This window comes from Bactrocera oleae, chromosome 4, assembly GCF_042242935.1.
Source record: "Bactrocera oleae isolate idBacOlea1 chromosome 4, idBacOlea1, whole genome shotgun sequence".
NCBI lineage: Eukaryota > Metazoa > Arthropoda > Insecta > Diptera > Tephritidae > Bactrocera > Bactrocera oleae.
This window is the reverse complement of record NC_091538.1, coordinates 34,615,752-34,642,500: the sequence shown is the minus strand read 5'-3', so window position 1 is coordinate 34,642,500 and position 26,749 is coordinate 34,615,752. Positions and strand designations below refer to the sequence as shown.

Genomic DNA, 26,749 nt, shown 5'->3' with positions numbered 1-26,749 from the left:
AGATAAAGCAAACGACTGTAAGGTTTATAGAAGAAAAGCTTAGAGTGAAGGTAGATGCTGTAGACATCTGGCTACAAGTTAAAGATATAAACGTGGTGATTGTGAAACTGAAAAAATGGGAATCCAAAAAGGAAATCATGAAGAATAAAAAGTGCTAGTAAATACGAAGATTTTCATTGAAAACGAACTCACGCGTGAAGAAAGAGAAGTGCAGTGGAGAATAGCTCAAGAAGCGAAAGAAATAAGAAAAAACAATCATACTGTTAAAGTAGGATATAGAAAAATGTGGCTCTCGTGGCAACAAATAAAAAGTAATATAGAAAAGAGGACTTTTAATAGACAGGGCTTTTCTTAGACAATATGATGTACTGTTTAACTGAAACATGGGTAGAAAGTAAGGGATGTGAAAAATTAGCTAAAAGACTCCCAAAAGTGTACGAAAGGAAGTGTAAAGCAGCGAAAAGAGAAAAAATAAAAAAAGGGAGAGCTAGTGGTGGAATAATAACTGGTGTAAGAAAAGACAATGTTGTTGAAGATAATAATTTTGTGTTTGTGGTAGGTGGTGATCTCAATGCAAGAACAGGTCACAAAGTAGCTTATACGCAAGACCCGAAGAAGAGGGTATACAAAGACAACAAGTGCAACACAGAAGGTGAGCTACTAACTAGTATTATAGAAGAAAAAGGGTGATGTGTGCTGAATGAAAACACAAATGGTGATAAAGACTGAAGTTTCACATTTCTTGTCGAATCAGGACAGTCTCAGATTGAATACATAATAATAGGTGTTGAAAACTTAGTACAGGTAAAACTATTTTGAGTGTTGGATAGAGTTGAATTAGACCATATGCCCATTCCATGAAGAAAACATGGAAAAGAAAATTAGGTGAAATTTAGCCGAAAAAATTGTGGGATAAAGAATGCAAAAATAAGAAAAAGAAGGTCAAAAGGTAAGTTAATAAAATGGAGTCAAGGCCAAGCAACAAAAGAAGATTACTTAAAAGAAAGAAAGGAGTTCCGAAAACTATGCTTTGAAAAAGAAAGTAAAATGAAAGAGAACGAGATTTCAGAAATAAAAAACGCAAATACTGAAAAGAAGGTGTGGCAGTACATCAACAAATGTAGGAAGTCTAGGTCAGAAATAAGCAAAGACATCCGCATGAAAAAATGGTGTGAACATCTTAGACTCGTTTTGACAAGAGAACAAGCAAATACGGTAGGCAATTAGATTATTATAGAAGAAGAGATGAAGAAAAAGAAGAATATTTAACAGATGAGGAAATAACAATGCAAATAAGAAAACTTAAGAGGAAAAAAGCTACTGGTGAATATGGTATCCCAAATGAAGCTTGGATCTTTGCACAAGGTAACACTCAACAAGGGATATGCAATCTAATAAAAAGGATACGGCGTGGAGAAGGAATAACTGAAGACTGGAAAACTGGGCTAGTTGCGCCACTGTACAAAAAGGCGATAAAGGAAGCGTGGAAAACTACAGAGGCATTGCACGATTGAACATGGCGTATAAGATCTACGCAATGATTCTGAATGATAGATTATCAAACGGCATCGACGGGAAAAGAATCCTTCCAGAAACTCAAGCTGGTTTTTGAAAGGGCAGAGTAACCATCGACAACATCTACATATTAAGAAATAAGAGTGGATGGTAGGCGATAGGAGGAGTTCTGGACAAAGGATGGAGTAAGATAAGGATGCCCCCTAAGTTCTACACCCTTCATAATACTAATGGCTGATCTGCGAATAGAACTAAGTAAAGGACAAACCGGCGGGGTTGTCATAGGAAAAGATAAAATTTAGAGCTTGGAATATGCTGACGACGTAATGCTGCTAGCGACCAGTGAAGGAGAGTTAAAAAAGATGATCAAGAGACTAGAGAAATACTTAGATAAGAAAACACTGATATTGAATGAAAATAAGTCCAAGGTAATTGTTTTTAAAAACGCATTCGGCAAGAGAAAAAAAACTGACTGGTTGTGGAAAGGAAGACAGCTGGAAGAAGTAAATGAATTCACCTACTTGGGGTACATCTTCAAAAGCAGCGGAAAAAATAGAGCTCATATCAAAGAAAGAGTCAAAAGGCTGTTATAGTAATGAAACATACTTGGAGTATAGGGGACCGTCTTTTCAAGAAAGACTATCTAAGGAGAATAAAAATGTTCGACAGCCTTGTAGTCAGTATAATGGCATATGGAGCCGAAATATGGAGGTGGGAAGATGTTGAAGAGATGGGAAAAATTCAAAAGAAGTACCTCAAGCGAACACTTGGATTAGAAAAATGTACACCGGACTGCATTTTGCTAGAAGAGACTAAACAAGAAAAGCTAAGACTAAATTTGTGAAACTGGATATTAATTACGAAAGCAAAATTATTGAAAAAGAAGGCCTGGTCAAAGGTTGCCTGATGGAAAGATGCAGAGGAAGAGGATGTAAGTGAGCCTGAACTACAAAAGGAAGTTTTTAAATGAATGTGGACTCAGTCAAGAAGTTGATGCAATAAGAGACGCGGGTAGGTCAGTTGGAGTTGAGGTCAAAACACGAGGATTGGATGTACAAAGGCAGCTACAGTGGAACAAAATCGAAAAGCTGAGATACAACCAAAGATACTTAACTATATACTCAGGCGAAGTTCGAGAATACTTAAAAGTTAGAGAAACGTTAGAAGGCGCAAATAAAAAATGGGCTGACGACCAAATAAAAGCATGTTGGTTGTGTGGTACAGGCAAAGATGCAATAGATCACTGGAGACAAGAATGCACAGAAACTCAAACAACCATATTATCAACAGAGGAAATCCTGAGCGTTGAAGGTGAGAAGGCAGCAGTAGCCTGGTTGAAAGAAATTGCAAAAAAAAGAAGACCTAAAGTATCATAGATACGAGCAGTGCAATTTACAAATTAAAGTTTTAAAGACTTTCCAAAGTATATTATTTAAAGATTATTTATTGTTTAAAAATGTAATTTAAAGACTTAAAGATTTAAAGATTTTTCAAACTAATAGTTATACCCATGTATTTAATATTAATAGACAATAGTTAATAAGAATAGAATATAAGGTATCATGTATATAAGTCCTCTTTCTAGGCCCTGGTGGCTGAAATAAATAAATAAATAAAAATATTTAAAACCGTATTTGAATTCCAAATAGAAGAAAAAAAGAATTTTTAGCCTTGTATGTCCGTGTTGCATATACTGTACCACTGTATGTAGGTTAGGTTAGGTTAGAGGGTCGATCCTAAGAAGGATCACACTTGGACAGCTTAAACACTGGTCCGTTGTGGTACCCAAAACTCCTATGAGCCGGATCAATAGACCCTTACATGTCGACAAAGCGCTTTGTGCCTATGACAAACTTGTTGAGACGGCCAATATCTGTTTCGGCCAGATCTTCTGGTCCGCCAAAAGTGTGATTGCCGAGATGTTTCAATCTCAACCTAGCAAAAGCCGGACAATGGAGGAGAAAGTGCCGGGATGTTTCCACTTCACCCTCCTCCATACAGCTTTGACAACTTCCATCAGGTAGTATTCTAAGCCGCACCGCATGGGTTCCCATTGGACAGTGCCCAGTGAGAACTCCTACCATGGCGGCGAGGTGAACTTTGTTCAAGGCGAGAATATCCCCCGATCTCCTGCGATCCACTCTCGGCCAGAAGAATCGCGCAGTTGCGCAGGAGCTGGTCGTCGACCAGCGTCTGCTGAGCGCATGCGAGGTCCATTGGTCCAGAGCCAGAATGCAAGACGTTAGTGGAGAACCAACTCGATCCCATTCCGATGTGAGCGGGGCAAGGGTACCCCCCCTGGCCAGCTCATCGGCCTTGCAATTCCCAGCGATTCGGCTGTGACCAGGCACCCAAACGACCCTGATATTGAAGTAGCCTGATGCTAATTCTAGCGAGGACAGACACTCCTTGACTAGCTTTGAATGCACGGTTCGCGCACTCAGGGCTTGTATTGCCGCTCTACTGTCGGAGTGAATGCTCACCTCTCTAAACGAAGCTACACTACGTAACAGTACTTCTACTGCCACCTTGATCGCGGCCACTTCCGCCTGAAAAACGCTACAGTGGTCCGGTAGCCTGAAGCAAAGATTGACGGAGAGCTTTTTACAGAAAACCCCCCCTCAAACTTTCCCTCCTAGCTTCGACCCATCCGTGAAAAAACTCACCGCGCCTCTTCTCCAGCGGCTTCTTCCCCCACATCTCCCTCGACGGGATATGAGCAGAGAAAAAGCCGCCTCGAGTGGCTGCTGTGACGCAGTGATCCAAATTTTCAGCAATGCAGGTAAGGAGGAGAGAATTGCGGCGTGTCCTTGTTCGGACCTCTTCACAAGCCCAGCTTCTAGCTATCGTTGGTGTGGTTCGCAGTGCACCGGAGATACCGATGAGCGCCGCTCTTTGGACTCGTTCAAGCTTTTTAGCCAGGGTAGTCTTTTCGAGCGCCTTCCACCAGACGAACACACCATAGAACAGTATTGGCTTGACTACGGTTTCGTAGAGCCAGAACACCACCTTTGGTGAGAGTCCCCACCTTTTCCCTATAGCTACCCTGCAGCAGTATAAGGCGACCGATGCCTTCTTGACTCTCTCCTCGATGTTCGGCCTCCAAGAAAGCTTTCTATCAAGGATGAGCCCTAGGTATTTCACCTTATCAACAGGTTGAAGACGTGAACTCCCGAAGGAGGGGGGAGGCACATTTGGAATCTTATACCTCCTAGTGAATAAAACCATTTCGGTTTTACTTGGGTTGACGGCTAGGCCGCTTCTGTTTGCCAAGTTGGATATCACTGCCGCAGAAGGCTTTCCACGAAGCCCTCTTGGCTTTCTTCAAGTCGGACTTGTAAATGGCCAATCCGGCCTTGTACAACGCCCAGTCGTCGCTAGAGCCACTTTTACGGGCTTTGTTGAAGAGTCTTCTACTCGAAGATCTGATCTCCGTTAGCTCCGAAGTCCACCAAGGGGGTTTCTCTTTACTTTTCTGAGTTTTCAGAGGACAGGAGCTTACAAGAGTAGATCTGCTAACAGAGCTGAAAACCTCGACGAGCTCCTCAATCGCGTCCGCAGATAGGATCGAATCCCTGTCAGGCGCGGTTGGAAGAGCTGATCGAAGCTTCCTGCAATACAGGACCCAATTGGTATTCCTGAAGTTTCTGTAGGTTCTATGCTTCGGGCGCGAGGCGTCCAAGCTGAACCCAATATATTTATGATCAGAAAAGGAGTGGTCATCTAGAACTCTCCATTTTGAGATCAAGGGAGCAATTTCCCTAGAGGCTAGCGTGACGTCAAGGACTTCCGCCCTGCTAGCTGTCACAAAAGTAGGGCAGTTTCCCCTATTACAGATAAAAAGGTCTACATCGCAAATAAAATCAAAAAGTGACTCACCTCTTGCGTTTGTGTCCGAGCTCCCCCTGACGGTGTGCCTTGAGTTGGCATCCGAGCCCATTATAACCGCGGCTCCTTTGCGCCTGGCCTCTGCCAGAGCCATCCTCAGCAAGTTCGGAGGTGGTTTCACCTCGTCGTCGTGCGGCATGTAGGCTGAGAAAAGCCAGATTTCCCTAGCACTGTCCTCCAGCCTAGCGGTGACCACGTCCTCGTTGCTGAAATTAGGTAAAAGAAAAACGTTAAGTTCATTTCTCACCAACAGGCAGGCTCTGGTTCTACCTGGGCTGCTTGCCGCCAGGAGCTTATGGCTTTTTGTCCTTAGTCCAGATATCCCATAGCTACTCATCCACGGTTACTGAATAAGGACAACGTCGGCTTCGTCCCTTCCTAGACGAAGCACTAGATCGGCGGAGGCCGCCTTTGAGTGCTGGAGGTTAAAGGATGAAGATCCTCCAAACTCCTCTCCAGCAGTGCGAGTTCCGCACCATCGTCCATAAATCGACGCCATCATCCTCAAACAGATGTTTGAGACTGAAGACGGATCCATCATCACCTGACGTTCCGCCCCCCGTGCTCACCGCGTCCGAGAGGACAGGGTCGACATCCATTTTCGAGAGGGGAGCTTTCCCACTCTCTTCCGCCCCCGCAGGAGCAGCCTGGCTTCTGTTGGGAGCGTCTAGAGAACGACCCTCTCGAAGCCATAGCTTATGGCCCCTTTTGTGACACTGAGAGGAGCGAGGGACTCCTTGTTTAGGAGTATCAGCGCTTGCCGATATGGTGCCCTCCAGTCTTGGGTGGGGAGAGATGGGTTGCAGTACCGCAACAGGAAGCCAGACCCGAGCCCGAGGCCGCATCAGGAGATCCGATTTGGCTACCGCCTCGAGCCTTGCTCCTTTCCACACCTCCCCTACCCTGGCTACCGCCTCCTTATAAAGGAGAGCCGACCGTTCGTCGGCACACCTAATCAGTTTGCGAATGCCGAGGTTCCACCCGGCACTTTCACATCTAGGGGGTGGTCCAGGGCTTCCCTGACCACCTTCATAAAAACAGCGGAGATAGCAGCCGCTACCCGCTTCCACTCGTCATGAGAGATGGCTCCATCTCCCCTGCTTCGGTCGTACACCCCAAGCTCCACTGAGCTTGCGAGTTTAGCGATTTCGCTAAACATAGGTGCGGTCCGACCCGAAGTTTTTTGCCGAGGGGGGATTCCCCCTCCCGCGATCTCTGCCGCTTTATTGAGGTATGGGGCCCGCTGGGCCCCACTTTCCCGTCGCCCACGTCGCTCAGCACCTTTTTGGCCCACTCCAGTGTGCTAGCATGCTGGTCAGATTTCTGATCAGCCTGCTTGCCACCGTAGCGCTCCAAAATCTTGGCAGCCAATCGACGATCAGACTTCAGCTTTTTAGCTCGCTTCCCCACCGGGCCCTTAGCGTTCGCCGAGGACCCTGTGACTCCCATGAACTTAGAAGAGGTTCCTCTGCTAGTGCTGGCGATTCCGCCTCGCACTTCCGCCCTACCCAAGGTTGCCGTCGGCAGACTCCTGTCGACCCCCCCTTCCTTACCGCCCACCGTGACGGTACGCCAGGCACCCCCTGGATTACCTTTCTCACCCTTAACCGGGGACGTTTTCGTCCCCTCGGTGAAAGTGTCCCCCCAGGGCACCGTCCACTACAGCGGAGGTCGGTTTCGACCCGCTTCCTCCCTCGTCCTTATTGTTTTTGTCTGTTAGCATTTTGTTCTTGTTGGGTCCCCACTCAGAGCCGCTATCCGTCTCCCGGAAAGTTAGTCGGCTTTTATGATCCCAAGGTTGTCTCAGTTACGAGGCCAAGGCGAGGGTTGACGCACGCCCTTATGAGGCAATGCGTTCAGAGCCGACCAGCGCAAAGAAGGAGTCATCTCAACAAACACCTACCACACCAACTTAATGATGACGATAGGGGAACGTACTCCAAGGCCTGCCATGGTTTTAACGGGACGGAGGCGACCTTGGCATTAGCCTATCAGCCATTTCTGCAGGGTATCACCCCTGCATACTCAGGTGACAGAATACCAAGACCACCAGCCCAGGGTTCAACCGAATACATCTAATTGTCCAAGCTATGTCCAGGTCGAGCAAAGGTCAGATCAGGAGTTCAAGAAAAAAGGCCGTAAAGGCCGCAGGTCATTTGGCGTTACCCAGGATGCACCACGCGGAGGCGAACCTGCTCTAAATCCCACCACTGTATGTAAGTAAAAAATGTTTCTACAATATTTGTAATAATTATACAAATTTTGTGTGTCTTTGGTTTGGCTTTCGTTAAAATTTTAAATTTTTTTAATGCCACCAATACTAATTTTTTTAACCATAACGTTTGAAAATTTAAAAATAAAAATAATGAGCCACATATAATATGTTCTGATTTTCATTTTCAGATAAGTTTAAACAATGTTTGAAAATGTGTTTGCTCCAGAAATCTAATACAGTATCGAAATGAATTTGTTTAGTTATCCGAATTCACATGTCTAAATGTATTTTGAAAACAAAAAAGAAATACGTCTAGAGTGTGAAATTTAACATATTTATGCATAATTTTATTACTTTTTGGGGACAAAAACAAAAATATTGAACATGATCTCAATCATGGGAAATAATCAAAATTTCGATACGGATTTTGTAAGGAGACGAATTGAAACGTTATGGAAGGAATTTGTAACTGAAATAAATAACCGGCGATGCTATAGTAACCCTTTCAATTATAAAATATGTGTGATTTCAATAATCTGACATGCGTACCATAAATACATACTTACCAGGTATACCAAATGTGCCCGAAAAATGTAGTTACATTATAATGCCTTTTTAAATTAAACCACCCATAAAAAGGCAGAAACGAATATGGAACTAATGTTAGTTCACGAAAATTTAATTTTTTTGAAAATAAAATACAGTATGTCAAGAAAGTGTGTTGACAAAAGAAAAATATATTTTTTTTTATGATTTCTTAATAATAAAAGTGATTTTCTGATAATAGTTTTTTTAAGTTGATTATAATCTCTTAGAAATCCTGAAATGATATGAAAAACGAAATTGATAAAAATCAGAAAGGGAAATGCATTAAAAAGACCAAAACTAAAAACTTATAAATTCAACGTGTCAAGAAAGTGTTTTAACTTGTTCTGTATATCACTTGAATCAGAACACAGAAGGCGTTTAATTCCATGAATCATACGATTAATTATTTTAATTGTTTTTTGGATTTGCCATCATTTAGTGATAAAATTGTCTTACGGTCGACTGTGTAGTTGAAGGCTCGTGTAGTAGGAGGCTCGTTTCCTGGGCCTCCCGTTAGATGACCTCGACGACAACGAATCTAGAATTTATCACCCAAACGGGGACTAGGTAATCGTTACAACAACAGCAACAACAGTGGTCGGTCGCGTAAAATATCTGACCGAGAACCGAATGTAACCGAACATTTTATACTCTCGCAAAGTCAAATGGTATACTCGTTTTAGATTTCTTTGTGGATCTTGCCGCCTTGTTCTATGTTGACCGATATTTTCGGCAAAAAGTCAACTATAGGCACTGGGGTCCACATATTCAGTACCTAGCTTGAACAGTTTTGGTTCAATTTAGATAATTTTTGGTCACAAGGTGGCATACTTTAAACGTATTATTCACGCAAAGTTTTACACCGATATAATCATTGTTGCTTGATTTGCATACTGGAAAGTGAAAAAATCAGATGGAATTTAAAATGATGTTATATAGCAAATAGGCGTGGTTGTAATCCGATTTCACCCACTTTCGTACTATAATATAGAAATATGAGAAGAATATTATGTACCGATTTGGTTGAAGTCGGTTAAGCAGATTCCAAGACATAGGTTTTCCCGTAAAAGTGGGCGGTGCCACGCCCACTATCTAATTTTGAACGTGGTTCCTATATAATCATCTTATATCATCCCAGAGATAAAATTTAATGTCTCTGGCTTGTTTAGTGCTTGATTTATCGCGCTTTTAATAGTTTTTAACAGTACTGTTATATGGGGAGTGGGTGGGGTTGTCACCCGATTTCACCCATTTACACACCGTCGATAGAGATGCTAAAAACATTTGTTCCCAGTGAATTTTGTTATTATAGCTTCAGTGGTATAGGAGCTATGCACATTAAACTTATTAGGGGGCGGGACCACGCCCAGTTAAAAAAAAATTTGAACTTCAAGTTAAATGATGCTTTACTATAATGAGTGAAGAAACTCAATGAAGATTCTTAAATGTCTTACCGCTGGTGGGGGACAGAAAATACCTTGGGTAAGCTTTAGTTTAGCATCCCACGATTGCCGCCGGAAACTTATAGTTTTTGAGATATTTGCATTTTAAGTTAAAAATTTCACAAATTTTATTTTGCAATTTCTCGATTTATGGTTATCTTTTCTTTTATATTATGCACTTATTATACACTAACTTTTCACTTCAATGTTTCTACATATTTCTTTTATATTAAATATTTAAGTATTTGCTTAAAATAAGCATTTAATTTTTACACTATTTTCGTTATATGAACAATAACATGTTGGCAGCTAACAAGTGTTGTCATATCTATTATATATATATAGGTATATATATTTATATTTTGAAAGCGAATTAAAATGAACAATAAAAGAGGATTATACCCAAATACATGAACTACAATTTTGTTCATTCCATTCTATTGATAAATTATGGTATTGGATTGACCAGGGTTATTTTTTTGAAGCGCGGCCGAAGGCCGCCAAGGGAGAAAAAAGTTTGACGCGATTGAATTATGAACACCCCGGTGTTGGGCCGACCAGGTTTATTTTTTCGAAGCGCGACCGAAGACCGACAGTGCAGAAAGGAGTTTGACGCGATTGAATTATGAACACCCCGGTTTTGAGCGCGGCCAAAGGCCCCCAGTGCAAATAAAAAATCTTAACAGAAAAAAGGAATGTTAAAAAGGGTATATCACTCTCTATAAACTTCAATTTGTATTAAGGATAATTGTAATAACAGTGAAGATTTTGAAAATTTGATACATGAATACATATGGCCTAAAAATATAGCAAATCAGCATCATGATCCATTTATGAAATTATCAGATGCAATAAAACATACGTTTAAGCCATAAAACCTTTTTCTATAATTAAAATGGAAAATTAAGTTCATAATATTTTGTAGAGGGTGATTGGGTTTTTTATTTATTTTGATTGCTTTCATCCGTTTCTATATGGCAACACTTATTATCTGACAACATGGAACCCATTTGTTATAGTTCATATTACGAAAATTGTGTAAAAATAAAATGCTTATTTAAAGCAAATATTTAAATATTTAATATAAAATAAATATGTAGAAACATTGTAGTGAAGTCTTAGTGTATAATATAAAAGAAAAGTTAACCATAAATCGAGAAATTGTAAAATAAAATTTGTGAAATTTTCATTTTAAAATGCAAATATCTCGAAAACTGTAATTATATATATTCGTGATCTGAAGAATCTCCTCTATCCAACCATACCCCTCTTAACCCTAAAATCGTGGGATGCTAAACTATAGTTTTCCCAAGACCTTCATTGAGCTGAGAAATATTTCTTTCTCATTTTATTTTATTAAATGTGTTGCGTCAAGCAACTTCATGAATACTAACTTAAATATTAAATTAATTTAAAATATAAAATGAATTATTAAAATATAGTTTTTTATTATAAAATAAGTACTTACTTTAACAACCCTATGTAAAATACTCACCTTAATCTATTTCAATAATTAATGGAAGTTCGAAATGTAATCATATGATACTTACCCCTTTTTGTACATATTTACATTACCACTAGTTTAAACCGTTAGCTTAGATTTAGGCTAAGCGATTCTAAGAAACGGAATAAAGATTCATTGTAATTTTAAACGGAGAATCGTGCGGACGTAATTTTTTTGTATCGGATATTTTAGCTTTCATTATTGCAGGCAATTAGGGTTTCGTTTTATAATCGCGCACCCCTATTAATAACTTCTTTTCGTTTCTCAAAAACTCTTGATAATTTTCAAAATGCATCTCTAATATACTATTTGCAAATCTTACTATCTAATTATGTATATATATATATGTGTGTATTTGTATCGTTACACGACATGGGGTTGTTTTTAATTATACAACTCAATCTATGTGCGTGTGTATGTGTTCGTAGGTTATCTATTTTATGTGATGTGACATATTTAGTGTTCAGGTGCACAGAATTATAGTGCATAAATGCATTTTCAGAACTATTTTTATCAATGCATACATTTATTTATGTATGCATGTGTATTGCAGCATATAGTTTTATGTTTGCTAATGTCTGTATGTTAGTTTTGTACTACCTCAGCATTATTAAAGATAAGCTTGGTCAAAAATATTTGAACAATGAGGGTTAAACAGGGTGTGGAAAAAACCGTTAAAAGGGTTGTAAAATCAAAATATTCCAACTGTTAAGTTTGGTAAACTGTCTGTAATGGTGTGGGACCGCATTTTAAGTAAAGGGCATTGGGATTTGGCCTTCATTGAGGATACTTTGGATGCAGGACAATATTTACGTATTTTAAAGACTTACTTGATAAGCAGTGCTGTGCAGTGCGGAGGACAATGCAGTGGTATTGAAGATGATTTATAATTGTGGAAAATTTATGGAAACTCCAGCTCAGAGTGCCGACATGAGCCCCATCGAAAATTTCTGGGTGTATTCAAAGAAACAAGTATCTCAACGGTGTCCAATGAATCGAGTAGAGCTGAGAACCTAATTATTGGAAAAGTGGCACAAAGTACCCAACTATAATGTAGAGAAAGTAATTAATTCTATGAAAACCCGACTACATGCTGTGTATGCTGCAAAGGGCAATGGCAAAACACTTTCTAGGCACATTAAATATTTAATGTTCTTGAATTTTGACATTTCCAATGTACTCGGCTTGCTGAATTTTATATGTTTCTTTTTGTACATCATTTTATTGTATATATTCTATATATAATAAACTTCTACAAACATTTTATCAAAAAATTTCTTTTACCTACTCAAAGAGATCACGGAAACGATATTTTCTCTTGTTTAAACATTTTCTCGATGTAAAATAGAACGACTTCGAAATCGATGAAATCATTCGGTTTACAGACACCTTTATTGAAATTAATCTATTGACATTTGTATAAATGAAATCACATCAGTTTCAATCGGTTGCTGGAATATGCCTGAATAATATTGGAAGTATAATCAAAATACATTTCATTATTCATACGCTAGCCGTCATAAGTCTACGCTCCTCTGCAAAATAAATGTTTACTGGTATAATTCAACGGATTTATTGTTTAAATAACTGAAATTTTAATACATATAATATATATACACTCAATAACCTAAGATGCTATCGGTAATAATATTTTGCCGTTTTTGTAGTAATGGAGGCAAAGCTACAAAAATGAGAAGTGGAAAGGCAAATTATTAATAAATTGCCCAATAAATGTCCAAAATAACCAGACAATATTGACACCCGTCTGCAGAAATTGAACATCAGGTCTGACAATTATCCAAAACTTTGTTTTAATGGGCCAAAAATAATAATATGTGAATGAAAAAAAATTGACACGACACGTTTTCTTGTGACATCAAAACATATATTTTCTTAAAAACTACAAACATCAGCTAATTTTAGAGAAATTATTGCTTAGTATAGAAAAAAGACTTTTGATTTTCGTGAATATTTGGCTACTGGAAGGTTTTTTTAAAGTCTCTCACAAAAATCTGCTAGCACTCCTGCGCTCTATTTCCCTTGAAAGCGCTTCTTCATTACGGAAATGTCCTGATTGGAACCTCTCGCCTTGTTCTTCACTCACAGTACCCAAATTTGCTGAAAAGAAATCCGGATTAGCGTCCAGTATATGCAATTTTGAGAACATGTGCAATATACACAAAGCTTTATATGACATAAGTTCATTTATTAAGTCTTTGTAATTTTCCGATTTATGTTTAAAGTAGAAAATTTTGGACAACTTTTACAAAACATTTCCAGGTGAGTTTTACCTGATCATTCAGTTTTTCTTCAGAGCTCTTATTCTTTATCAGTTGTCTCATTTGTGGACCTACATATATTCCCTCTTTAATTTTTGCCTCGCTGAGTTTGGAGAATTTCTCGTTCAGATATACAGATCTTTTGGAGGCTTTGGCACAGGCAGCTCGGCACTATGTAGGATGGGTCTGTTTCAGTTAGCCGTTCCCACGACAGTCGGGTCTACGTAACCGGAACAGACCCGGGTTTATTCCGGCCAAGGACTGTCAACTCGGCAGAATTCTGCCGCTACAACAACAACAACATGAGTCTGTTTGCCGAAGACAAGTTTGGATACTGGGTAGTGTATTTGGTCTTGGTTGTAATGCCTTTTATTTGAGTCAAAACAAAAATAAAAATCACTTACATGATCCTCTGGTTCGGTCCAAATTATTGGTTTGTCTGGTTTTTTGTTAAGCCCAACCTATAAGCAGTCTTACTCACGTTACAACAAAATGTGGAACCGAGTATTCGCTTGCTGCAATTTAATTCTCCAATTATTTCTGTCCCTTGATTGAATTCCAGCGCTTGAGCGTCCTGATCCACACCATCAATCCATCTAAGCTTTGGTCTGCTTAGCTCGTTGTTATACAGCCTCCTCTAAAGCCTTCATGACAAATAGCTCCAAAATATCTGCGCAAAACCTTTCGTTCAAAGACTTTTAGCTTGTTTTCTTCAACTTTGCATAAAGTCCAGGTTTTGAGGGTGCGACGCCTTAGGTGTTTGCTTAGCGCGAAATATTGTACCATTTGTTCGCGGCTATTATCCTTTGGTTTATTTTCGCAGATATATTGTTCGTACTGTTAATATTTACTCCTAAGTACTTAAACTGGTCAACTACCTCAAAGTTATGCTCGCCAAGGCTTAAGTTTTGTCTCATACTGTTGTGCACTGATTTCGCGGTTGAGGATATTAATACTTTCGTTTTTCGTAAACTCATCGTTTATTGAAAACCCTTTGCAACTTTTTCTATTTGTATAAATGCAGTTTTGAAATTGTTTATAGCTGTCGCAACGATGTTTATATCGTCAGCGTAAGCCAAAATTTGAGTCGATTTAAAAAATATTGTAGCTTTGGTGTTTACTCCAGAGTCTCTTATCACCTTTTCAAACGCCCATCCCCTTGTCGTAGGCCGTTTTTCGAAATAAATTTACTTGATATAGAGTTCCCGATTCGTACCACATTTCTAACATTCGCCATTGTGGTGAGATTTATTAATTTATTGGGTATACCAAACTCATATAAGGCTTCGTAGAGAAGTGACCTATTTATACAATACTATCGTATACCGCATTAAAATCTATAAACAAGTGAAATGTCGTGATATTATTTTCCTGCGTTTTCTTAAGAAGTTTCCTTACTGCAGGTTGGTTGAAAAGTTGGTTGGTCTCCCCAAGAAATAGTACTACTAGCTCCAATTTTTTTTTTCCTCAAGTTGAAACATCTGTCGTGAGAACACATACAAAGTTACTAGTCATTCTGTCAATTAATTATTTGTTTACAAGCCATTTGTAGTTGACATGTCATGGTGAAGTTTGACTAAGCGTGAAATTGCTAAGGCCATAAACATTTTAGACGAACGAGTACTTCTTATTTTACAATACATGGAGAATCACATATGCACAAGCTGTTTAGAGAGTTAGCAATTCAACAAAAACTGGATCAAAAATAAATTGCTCAGCATAATTTGGAGCGTTTTAAGCAAAATAAAACCGATTTCTTGCGTCGTTTTATAACTATGGATAAGACTTGAATCTACCACCATGATCCTAAATTGAAACAATAACGTTTACAGTGGACTGAAGCTGGTTGTTCAGCTCCAAAGTAGGTGAAGTTACAATGATCAGCAAAGATGGTTATGACATCAGTTTTTTTTGATGCAAAAGGAATTTTGTTCATTGATTATCTACAGAAAGGTAAAACCATCAACTCTGAATATTATTGCAGCCTTTGGATTTTTTATCAAGACAATGCACCTGCTCACAAAAGTGTTTTAACAATTACAAAATTCAATGAATTAAAGTACGAATTGCTTGAGCATCCACCTACCACACACTACTACCTCTTCAGAAACCTGAAACAATTCCTTCGTGGAAAGCATTTCTCGTCGAATCAAGAAGCTATTACAGCCTTAGACGGGTATTTTGCAGAGCTTCTGGAAAGTCATTATAGGGATGGCATAAAATTATTGGAGGATTATTGGAATAAGTGTATTGAAGTTGAGGGAGATTATATTGAATAAAAAATATATTTCGTACCAAACACAGTGTTTTTTAATTTGAGCGCAGAACTTTTAAAATATCTGTTCGGTGGTGCCTCTTCAAGTTATAAAACCTGCTTGGTGGTCCCCATACAATTTGATTGACGTTTGAGCGTATTCGTTCATGCAGAAAATTTTAAAATATTTTATAGGCTATATTTAGCAGTGTAATTGGTTTATAATTTTTTGCATTGAAATTAGTATCAATTTTTGACGAATGGGCATATTATTCCGTTTTCCCAAGTGGTCCAAATGCTTATACAGCTCTTGTGATTCTTCAGTCGGTTCACCGACTGTTTGTGGCACCTCCCTTTGCAAATTTTTCATTGAACTGTGTTAAGAAATTGGTCGAAATGTTTTACCCATCTGTCAAGGAATGCTTGTGTTTCAGTTAGCAGGTTACCCTGTGTGTCCTTGCAGTGTATCGTTTCGATAGCTGTTTATGATTTTGTAAAGTTGAAGAGAGTTTCTTGAAATATAATTTGCTTGTCGAGTCCGAAAAGTTTTCTCTCTTTTTACAAGGTGCGTTTCAAAGTAAACAGGACTTTTAAAAAAAAGACAACAAATGGTTTTATCGGCAAAATCAATTAATTTTATTCAAAATAGAAAGAATCTTCCACTTTAATACAGCTTTTTGCACGGTCCAAAAGCATGTCGAACGAGTGTTTTAGCTCGTTGCCCGGTATGGCCGCCAGTATGCCGGGGCAAGCCTTTTGAATGGCCTCCACGTCTCTCACTCGCACGGTGCCATATCAGGTGAACACGGGTAGTGGTTGATTGTTAAAATGTGATTTTTGGTCAAATAATCGGCCACAAGCCTCGATCGATGAGACAGCGTATTATCGTGCAACAAACGCCAACTTCCATCTTCGCGATATTCGAGCCGAACATGTTGAATACGGCGCACCAAACACTTCAGAACTCCAAGGTAGAATATCGCATTAACGTTTTGGCCGGGGGGAACAAATTCTTTGTGGACAATACCCTTGGAATCATAAAAACAAATCAGCATTGTCTTCACATTTGACTTCTCCAGGCGCGATTTTATGGGTTTCGGCTCGTCCGGCGCCTTCCATTCAGCACTCTTGGCGTTTCGTTTCGGGATCATATTGAAAACACCTCGTTTCGTCAATTTTTGCGGAACAAACCGTGCACACACCGTTTGTAAGCCCAAATGTTCGGTCAAAATGCGATAAATCGATGTTTTGGAGATCGATTCTATTTCCATGAATTTCAATGATGATTCCGGCTGATTTTTTAAGAATTCACGCATTTTTTCGATGGAATTTTCGGTGTTCACGGATTTTGGTTGGCCCACATGTTCATTGTCATTTATGTCCTCACAACCACTTTGAAAACGTTGAAATCACTCGTGCACTCTGCTACGGGATAGGCCATCATCGCCATAAACTTGTTTCATCAATTGAAGCGTTTCGGTAAAAGTTTTACCAATTTTAAAACAAAATTTAATGTTGGCTCTTTGTTCGAAGCTCATTTTCGCACCGATGACAAAAACATACTGACACTTAAACCGCAATAACTTCACTTCCAATAGATGAAATATCATGAAATGAAATTACTGGAAGTCGATAAAGGATAGCAGATTCTAACGCACTAGTCGGCATATAAATGGCGCCACTAGAGTTTACTTTTTTACTGTTTACTTTGGAACGCACCTTGTATGTCTGTGAAAGCGATTCTCAAGCCTTCTTAGTTCTCTGTATAGTTCGGTAGATGCTCTAGTTTTTTAATTTAGCATCCACGTTCATAAGTGAGTGTTTAACACCGTCTGGCGATATCATAGAATATTTTTTCTGTCGAACATTGTGCTCGCCATTATACGGTCCTTCGAGGCGGCAAAGTTGTTCAGCTTCTTACCGTTGTCATATAATAGTTATATAGTTTTATAAATTAAGTTATTTAAAAAAGACACGAATATACATAAGGTCCGAAATGAATATGTAGCTGTCCCAAAAAAACCGAGCGTGATTGAAACAAAATTATTATACACTCGCCTAGAAAATGTATCCATACAGCTCAACGTGAAAACAATAAACTGAGAAATTTGTGATCAAATAATATATTATGTATAATAATAGGATATAAAAGTTTTATTTAGTATTTTTACTACATTTTCCATACGTTTTTTCTTTTAGACATACACTTTAAAAAAATATTTCCAGAACAAAAACAAAAAATGCTTACGTAATGAATCAGAAAAAGTATTCGTACATTTTGAAATTAATCAAATATAATTAAATTATTTTGGGAAAATTCAATATCCTGGTAACTGGCGGGATAGCCCTTACGATTTAGGACCTCCGCAAGCATCATTTGTAATTTTGGCCCATTCATCCATGATCACATTTTCGGGCATTCCTCTTGAGATTATGGTGTGTTGACGGATTCTGCGCTCCAGTAAATCCCGCAGATGCTAGATGGGGTTGAGGTCTGGAGATTGAAGTGGCGAGCGCAATTGATTTTTTATGTTATAGAGCAACCAAAGCCTTGTATTGTGTGCCAAGTGCTTTGGATCATTATCCTGTTGAAACCAAAAATCTTAACCAAGCCCCAAATTCTGAGCACTTTCCTTCAAATTATTTTTGAAAATGCTTTAATAGTAACGAGTTTGCGTACTCCTGCCGCCGTACACCCCCAGACCATCACACCTCCTCCGACGTGCTTGATGGGTAAAAGATTTTCTTTATCAAGTTTATCAATGATCGGTTACGCGGTTTCTGCGTGAAAGGTTAACAAACATACTTAAATTCACATTTATGACATTAGTATGAATACAATAAAAAGTATATAGTAGATAACAAACCTCAAGTTGCTGATTTTCCAACAGAAATTCAATAAGGGCCTCTCTCTCTGACACCACCACCTCTAGGGTTGCAGCGGAATAAAGATAACTTGCTTCAATATGTTGAGATAAATCTATTTCTGTTTTTTCTTTTCTTATAAATAGACGGGTAAATATATTTTTCGGAATTGTATTTGGATATTTAAATTTTATTTACAAAGCAACAATTAGTTCTTTACAATTGATGTAATTTAATAGACAATTACGCATATACATAGAAAAAAACTTGCATATACTTATCTAGAAATACGGAATAACTTTTTTCATCCTCTTATTTTTATAAGCTTTTATTAGCTTCATTTGTTTTAATACAAAACGTCTTTTCATGTATTTTCAGCCGGAACTTTATCTCTGTACGCCTGTAAAAGTCGACTATACTACCAGCTATTTTATAGGTACGTTACCTAATTAAATTTACATATAAGGATATATATTTGCTTTTGAAATATATACATTACCAAACATTTATTAGTTTTTAACTAAGAATTTTTTTCGGCCCTAACCAAATATTATGAGAAGTACATATAAACCGATTTAATTATATTTTTCTTATAAATTTAACGTTTTTAGCCCATTTTTAAACAAATATTGGAGATCATACAAATAATTGTTGAGATACGCCCACAGGAAAGAAACATTTCCCTGAGAAATTTGGTGCAACAATCAGTTGTTGAAAAATACAATGTGTGTGTCCCAAAAAAACTTTATATTTAATAATTAAATACTATTTTATTTCATAAAATATGCGGCGTTATCTATTACTATGTGATTATATTCTATTTCCAAAACTAAAAGCAAACATTAAATGAGCATTTTATGATGAAATCCCAGCCATTCAAGCATCAGTGAACGGAGGTGCTGAAGAACATTCATATAAATGACATCAAAAAATCTATGCATTCGCTGGTTGTCCGTTCAAAATAAATTGTAACTTTCAATAATCAAAAAGTTCGGGTATATTAAGGACGCATCTAACCCAAAAGTGAATGGAATGAACAGTGTTTTTAGGAAATTATTATTTTTGGTTAGAGTGAAAATGATATTATTAAAATATTTTGTTGGTAGTTGCTTGCGTTGAGCTTTCCTTTACTATTTTCCTTTATTGAATATATATATATATTTGTTTATGTTACAGTGGGTGCGGTGAGATCAAATTTTTAAACATACTGTAAACGCATATTTGAAGTAATTCGAAATGAACTAAAGTTTAGTATGTCTTCAAGACCTTGAATTGTCTACCAATCTACTGCTATCAATCGATGCCATGTGTTTGAAAGAGTGAGCGCCTATCTCCATGATCGTTCTGGCATCTTTACTGCAAGGAACCAAAACTTTTTGTTTATGTACCCACAGCAACCAAAGTGGAAGAAGGGATACAGACTAGACTCCAACAATTTTGTCTATAATTCCAAGTTTCGATAGTGAATAAAAAATTTTGAATGTGCCTCCAATCTCTACTCTCTCACTCCGCATACGGCCGCTATCATTACCAAGGTACAGAACCGACAAAAGCTAGCCGGCAGCTTGAAAGCCACAGGAGGAGGTTGAAGAAGGTACATCTTTCAGAATAACGTACTCCGAACAATTACTGTGTGGCTCCTCTTGAATATCTGTAGACGAGATACAGCCCTTTACCCACACGATTAACATCGCAGTCCATGAGCTCAGGTTGCCGCATATAATCGGAAGAAGGGTCCCTACATTTTCGTTTTGAATATTGTAATATATTAAAGTCCTTACCCTGGCATACACAACACATGTCATGCATCCAAAGAGTCCCTGCGAGCAAAGAGTCCCCTTTACTTTAGGGGGAAGAAGCTATCACGGGTAGCGCAGGCAATTCACCAATTGCCTGGAAACTTGGGCGTAGCCAGACTACGCAAGATTGTTTTAGGGCAAGTTTAATCTTTACTTGCTTTTAATGTAACATCATCGAGTGTCTAGTGGTATGTGTTTTACCTCGCTCGGCATTATTAGCTGAACTCGCATAAAAAAGGAAATAAAAACATGAAAAAACGTTAACTTCGGTTGCACTGCAGCTATAACATCATTCATTTTTGCATTTCGTATGGCATAAAATTATATTTTTACTTTGGTCCGATCTGAACGATTTGTTTGATGATTGTAACGTTGCCGAGAAGAAAAGGACTTAAGCGAAAATTCAGTTTAATATCTCAAAAATTTAAGGCGCGTATATACCAACATAAGGACCGACAGACAGACGTACATGACTAAATCGACTCAGCTCGGCACGCCTATCATATATATACATATGATTTATAGGGTCTCCAACGTTTCCTTTTGGTTGCTGCAAACTTAATATATCCTGTTCAGGGTATAAAAAGGTATGACTTGCAAGTGGATATAAACCCTTAATACGTGACGTGTCTTAATGAAACTCAAGAACATCTTTCTGATTATAATATATCGTGATGTCAAAAAATTAATAAAATCAGGCTGAGTCTACCCCTAGTCCCCATATATCTAATACAAGAATTTCCATGTATTTAAATATCTTATAGATATCAATAATGTAGCTCACAGATTGACCGCTATTTTTATCGAGATCCACATATTCAGTACCAGGGGTCTTAAAAATGCATAGTCCAATTTCGGTAGTTTTTAAGTAAAAGATACATATTCTAAAGCCAATATTTCTGCAAAGTACAGTAAAACGAAGAAATTAGATGGCTTTTTAAATTCTGATATATTGTAAGCCGCGGTTATTATTCGATTCTGCCCATTTTCACATAGCGTAAGAGTATTGGCCGGGTAGTTGCTGAGGTATAAAATGTCACCTAAAAGTGGGCGGCGCCACTCTAATTGTTCAATTTTTGCACTGAATCCTATGTAACCTATTCGTAGCATCTTGACTTTGATACTTCTGCGATATTTATCTGCAATCCAAACCACCTCAGAGTGCTAGGGAACCCGAGTACCAAGCTTTATCGAAATAACTCAGTTTTAACTCATGCACGAACAGACAGATGGACGAACAGTCACCGTTAAATCACCTCGTATCATTATTCTGACAAAATATATACGTATATACGCTTGGTGAATAAATCTTATACTCTTTTGAAATGTGTTGCGAGATTATTATTAATTAAGGATTTACCTTGTTTGAATTTTATATGTGAATATCAGATATTGTCCATTTAAAATTGATGTAAATTTCATTGTAAACTAATTTTACAATGAGCTTTTAATAGTTCTAAAAATGTGATATACAGAGTAGTAATGTTTTCTGTTTTAATTTATTTCAGTTGGTTATGAACCAAATGCAACAATGAATACGGCACATCATATGTTAGTGTATGGTTGCGGTGAACCTGGGTCTACCAAACCTGTTTGGTAAGTTAAACGATGCGATAAATAATGTATGCCACTGCAGTATTACTGAAGTTTTAGGTTGTTATGAATTTTTTGTAATTGTTTGTTAAAATTCATACTCATGTTATTATAACTCCAATAATAATACATCACCAGTATCCAAATCGTTTTACTAACTCCACCCACTGATGCAACTTATTTTATAACCGCCCTGCCAAATGATTTATATATTTCTAGACTATCAAAGGCCCATGATAGTATTCTCGGCATGCTGATAATTTTTATTTTATTTTTATTAGCGACTACAATGCTCTTAGACTCCTTGCGATGAAGGAGCGAAAAACGCAGGGAAATCAACTGTTTACATTTGAGAGCAGGACATGAATTCTAGTGTCTAACGCTATTATCGTAAGGTAATTGAAGTTACCTCTGGTCATTGAGTGAATTTTTAAGTGAAGAAATTAATAAGAAGCGTACCGAGACTAACCTGGAAATATCACTGAAGAATATACACTTTTCATTTCAAATATTTCGAACTTCACATTGCCTGTGGCACTATCCGTGTAGTCGATGTCCCCATAGATAGGTTCATTGTTGTTTCCGCCATTATCTCCCTCTCAATTTGTGTCCTACCTCTGAGGGTTAATTTGTTTATTTAATTGATTATCTAATGATAGAGCAACAACAGCGAGCAGCGACGGCAGCAGCGGTGGCTAAGCTAGATAGTTAAGTTTACTTTTTGTCAAAAAGTTCGACACCATTCGTGCTCAAATAAATAAATAACATAAATTATATACATATATAATTATTGGAACCCAAAGTAGAGCATTAGTGGCATGGAAAGAAAACTTGAAATCTTACAATTCACTTACTCGGAATGAACTTTCGATAAACTCCAAATTTTCGTCTACGTTAATTTTTTGATACAAATTACCGTTTCGCTGAAAATCGTGAAATACAATTTTTTGACCTTTAATTTTAATTTTGGTATGGTATTTTTAAGCATGTTTTGAACATGTTCACTAACTTTCTAATTGTTATACATTTGTATGTAACTTCACTGTCTAATTTGTCCGAAATAATTTTAAACAAAGTTATAATTATTATTATGGTTTTTTTTTTTAATTGAACACATGCTTATGATTTGAAATAGATTTGCTATAAAGTAGAATAGTTTTTTTCACCTAACGGTTGTTTGTATCGCCTCAAAATGATTGAGTAATATACCATATATAATAATGATCAGGATAATGAGACGACTTGAAATCCGAGTGACTGTCTGTCTGTCCGTTCATCTGTGAAAGCGATAACTTGAGTAAAAATATATATATAAAATATAAGATATATTAATGAAACTCGATACACGTGTTCCTTGGCAAAAAAGTGAGAACGAGTGCGAAGATGGTCCTAATCAGAGCACTGCCACGCCCACAAAACGCTATTAATCGAATCGACCTATAAAATGCCATAACCAACACTAAAATAAGATATAAACCTGTATTTGGTAATGCACGTATCTCCTAAACCACTTAAGATGTATTAATCGCTCAGGACAAATTCCTTAAGCACCCCTACCGAAGCTGTAAAAATAATTGAAATCGGATGATAATCCCGCCTGAACCAACCCAACTGAACACGTTTTCTTAAGAGTTATAAAATTATATTATCCTTAATATAATGATTTTCAATCTTTTGATTGACGTTTTTCAAATCAACTCAATATATTAAATTTAGCCTCCTCGGAGTTTATATCACATATGTACAATATATCTCATTAATATTATATGATACCAAATTTGATTGTAATTTTTTCACGGTTTCGTCGAACAACGAAGCTGAATTTTTTCGCTTCATTTTTTAATATGAAGTTTTGGCAACACCTGAAGGTATTTCGGTTCGGTTACACCCGAACTTAGGCCTTCCTTACTTGTTTTTCTTTCTATGAATTGTTTTACTTTTAACATAATTGTTAAATATCCTATATATCTATCTATTTTTAATGTTGGATCAAACTGGACGCAATTCGCTAAAATTTACCAAAATCGGTTCAGTACTTTAGGCGTTTATCCCAGAGAAAACGTGACACTTAGTTTTTATATATACATACATAACATATTAATAAATGATTGGCGTGATAAGTTAAGTCGATTTAATTATGGTATGTCCATCCGTCTGTCTATATACGCGAATTAGTCCCTGAAATTTCTACAATAGTTTTTGAAATATAACATATATCAAGACAAACTTATCGATCAAAATCAAGTTTTTGTGTGGAAAGTTTTTTTATTTGCCACGATATCTTTACAAGATTCAGCCCTGATTATTTTCCACGGCAACGTTCCATTCTCCGAAAATATTGCTCAGATCGGTTCACTATTGCATATAGCTGCCATTCAAATGGACCGATTAAAATCAAGACAAAGAATTTTTTTCCTTATTAAAGGGTTGGAGGTAATAAGACGCACAAAAAAATGAGAATTTTCAGTAATTTTTTTATGCTATTAAATCATGCTATTTTACAAAAGTAGTAATATGGCATTATTATACAATGTTTTGACTTGAAGCCACGAAAATTAAAAAAAAAAAATTTAATTTCCAAAGTTATAGTTGTCTGTGTTGACCCAGTTCCAAAAAACAAATCCTTCGGTGACAATCATAAGTCCTTGGAAATTCATCTAAAATCAATCCGATGAAAAAACTTTTATAAATAGATGGCCAGGATTATCTGTTCGAAGCTTGTTTTTTGTTTTAATTAACAAAATGGCGGCCTCAGGAAATTTTTTTTCTAGAGTTTTGGGAAAATATCAACAGTAAATTGATCTTAAAAAATCGAAATTTAAAGAACAAATCCTTCGATCAGGCCCGAGTTTATTATGTATTCTAAACGCTGTTTAAATTTCGTTAAAATCTACTCAGATTTTTTCGAGTTACAGTTGTCACCAGTTCAAAAAACATATTTTTGAGAAAAACGCATATAAAGTTTCACACTAGAGCTGTCGAATAACTCAAAAAGTAATTATCGGATCAACTTGAAATTTTCAGAGAATGCAAGATATAACATCTAACGAAAATGCAAAAAAAAAAATTGATTTTTTTAAAATTCTGACTACCCCTAACCCCTTAAGTAACATTAATTCGAGTTAAAGGTTTATATCAAACTGGCTAGCAAAACATATTCCGTTAGAATTAGTTATACATATAAAGGTTGGTTGAAAAGTTATAAAACGACCCAAGAAATCGGGTTTATTCCCTCCAAATAATGCTGAAAAATATGATTTCGATGCAGTTTTGTTAAATTCTTAACGTTTGCGATACGAACTTTCCAAACAGCTTTTTCATATGTAATTCTTCATGTAAAATATGAAGTACTCGTTCGTTTGAGTTGCCTATGGCCTTAGCAATTTCACGCTTAGACAAACTTAGAGCCTCACTAACAATATTATGAACTTGCTCAATGATTTTTGGTCGCCCTTCGCGTGGATCGTCTTCAAGCCTAGTACGACCACGTTTTAATTCACCAGCCCAAAGTTCAACGGTGCGCTTTGAAGGTGAGGTCTCCTTATACACTTCTAACAATTGTTTATAAATTTCCTTTGCTTTTAAACCTTTCAGAACAAAGAATTTAATCTAAAGAAAATACTCTGCCACGTCAACTTCAAAAGGCTTGTAAACAAAGAATTAATTGACAGAATGACTAGTAACTTTGCATGTGTACGACAGATGTACCAACTTGAGGAAAAACAATTTGGAGCTAGTAATGCTATTTCTTGGTGAGAGCAGAAACTTTTCAACCAACCTGTAGTTGCTAATATTTTTTTTGTGTCTTAATGGAATTAATGCATTATTTTAAGATATGAGTTATTATTGTAGTAATTAAGTGAAGCAAATGCCCTATTATCCATAACAATAGGGTTAAATCTAACTCTATACGTTCATAATGAAGTAGCTGCATAGGTACATATGTATGTATAATATATCTGTAGCTCTTTTATTAGATCGCATCATACAAATTATGAAGTTTATTAAGTAGTAATACCATACTTAAATACACTAAAAAAATATTTTTTTAGGAATTGTGGAGAGATGTCCAAAGAGTATTCTGCTGATTCGGCCAGTCCATGCGGTGTTCATTCACATTCACAGGTAAACACATGAACATACATAAGACTCTTTGTATTTTATTATAAGGCAAACATACAAATATTAATATAAATTATTAAATGCAGAAATTTTTTTTTGCAATATTATATTGGAAATATTAGCGATCAGGAGTTGTCCTGTTCGTCTCCTTACCACAACCATTTTCTTTGGTATGATTTCTAATGCTAGATCTCTGAAATAACCAGGATTCAGATCCGCGGAAAATAAATTGTATATATTATAATATCAGCTCAAGGTCCCACGTCATTTTGATGAACGTTGTCCATTTTAAGTAAATAAAATTAATGCAAATAAAATGAGCATTACAGTATCAATTAGGGGGTATTCTGGTTTAGAAATTAAAAAAAATCGATTGTTGTTTTTTGTGCATATTATTATTTTCGGAGTTACAGCTCATTTTGTGATGCGCCGACAAAGTCGACTGGTAGCTCGGCGTGAGCTTTAAATTCGTTTTTCTCTGAACTACTTTTTTAGAAACGGTGTGCATGATATCTTAAGTTCTACTTAATCGATTTATTTAAAATTTTATACAGAGCTTCTTTAGACATTATGCTATCGCACTACGCGAGGATTTGTGAATTTTTTTACACATAATAACGAAACATATTTTTTAAACAGCCGCCATTTTGTGAAATTTTTTTTTCCAAAATCCTCTCGTAGGGCT

The 26,749-nt window shown here is 37.1% G+C and overlaps 1 protein-coding gene and 1 long non-coding RNA gene across 2 annotated transcripts in view; both read left to right on the top strand.

Moving 5' to 3' along the window:
- LOC138857226 (uncharacterized) overlaps positions 1-524 on the top strand; it is a 7,705-nt gene extending 7,181 nt beyond the window's left edge. The window contains exon 2 of the long non-coding RNA XR_011396288.1: positions 1-524. This exon is cut by the window's left edge and continues 5,222 nt beyond it. This is a non-coding gene — a long non-coding RNA (uncharacterized lncRNA).
- Phm (Peptidylglycine-alpha-hydroxylating monooxygenase) overlaps positions 1-26,749 on the top strand; it is a 148,176-nt gene that overhangs the window by 11,111 nt on the left and 110,316 nt on the right. Inside the window, exons 2-4 of the mRNA XM_070109284.1 lie at positions 18,929-18,986; positions 21,858-21,945; positions 25,995-26,067. Of these exons, the coding sequence (XP_069965385.1) occupies positions 18,929-18,986; positions 21,858-21,945; positions 25,995-26,067 (219 nt within the window). The remainder of the gene's footprint in view (positions 1-18,928; positions 18,987-21,857; positions 21,946-25,994; positions 26,068-26,749) is intronic.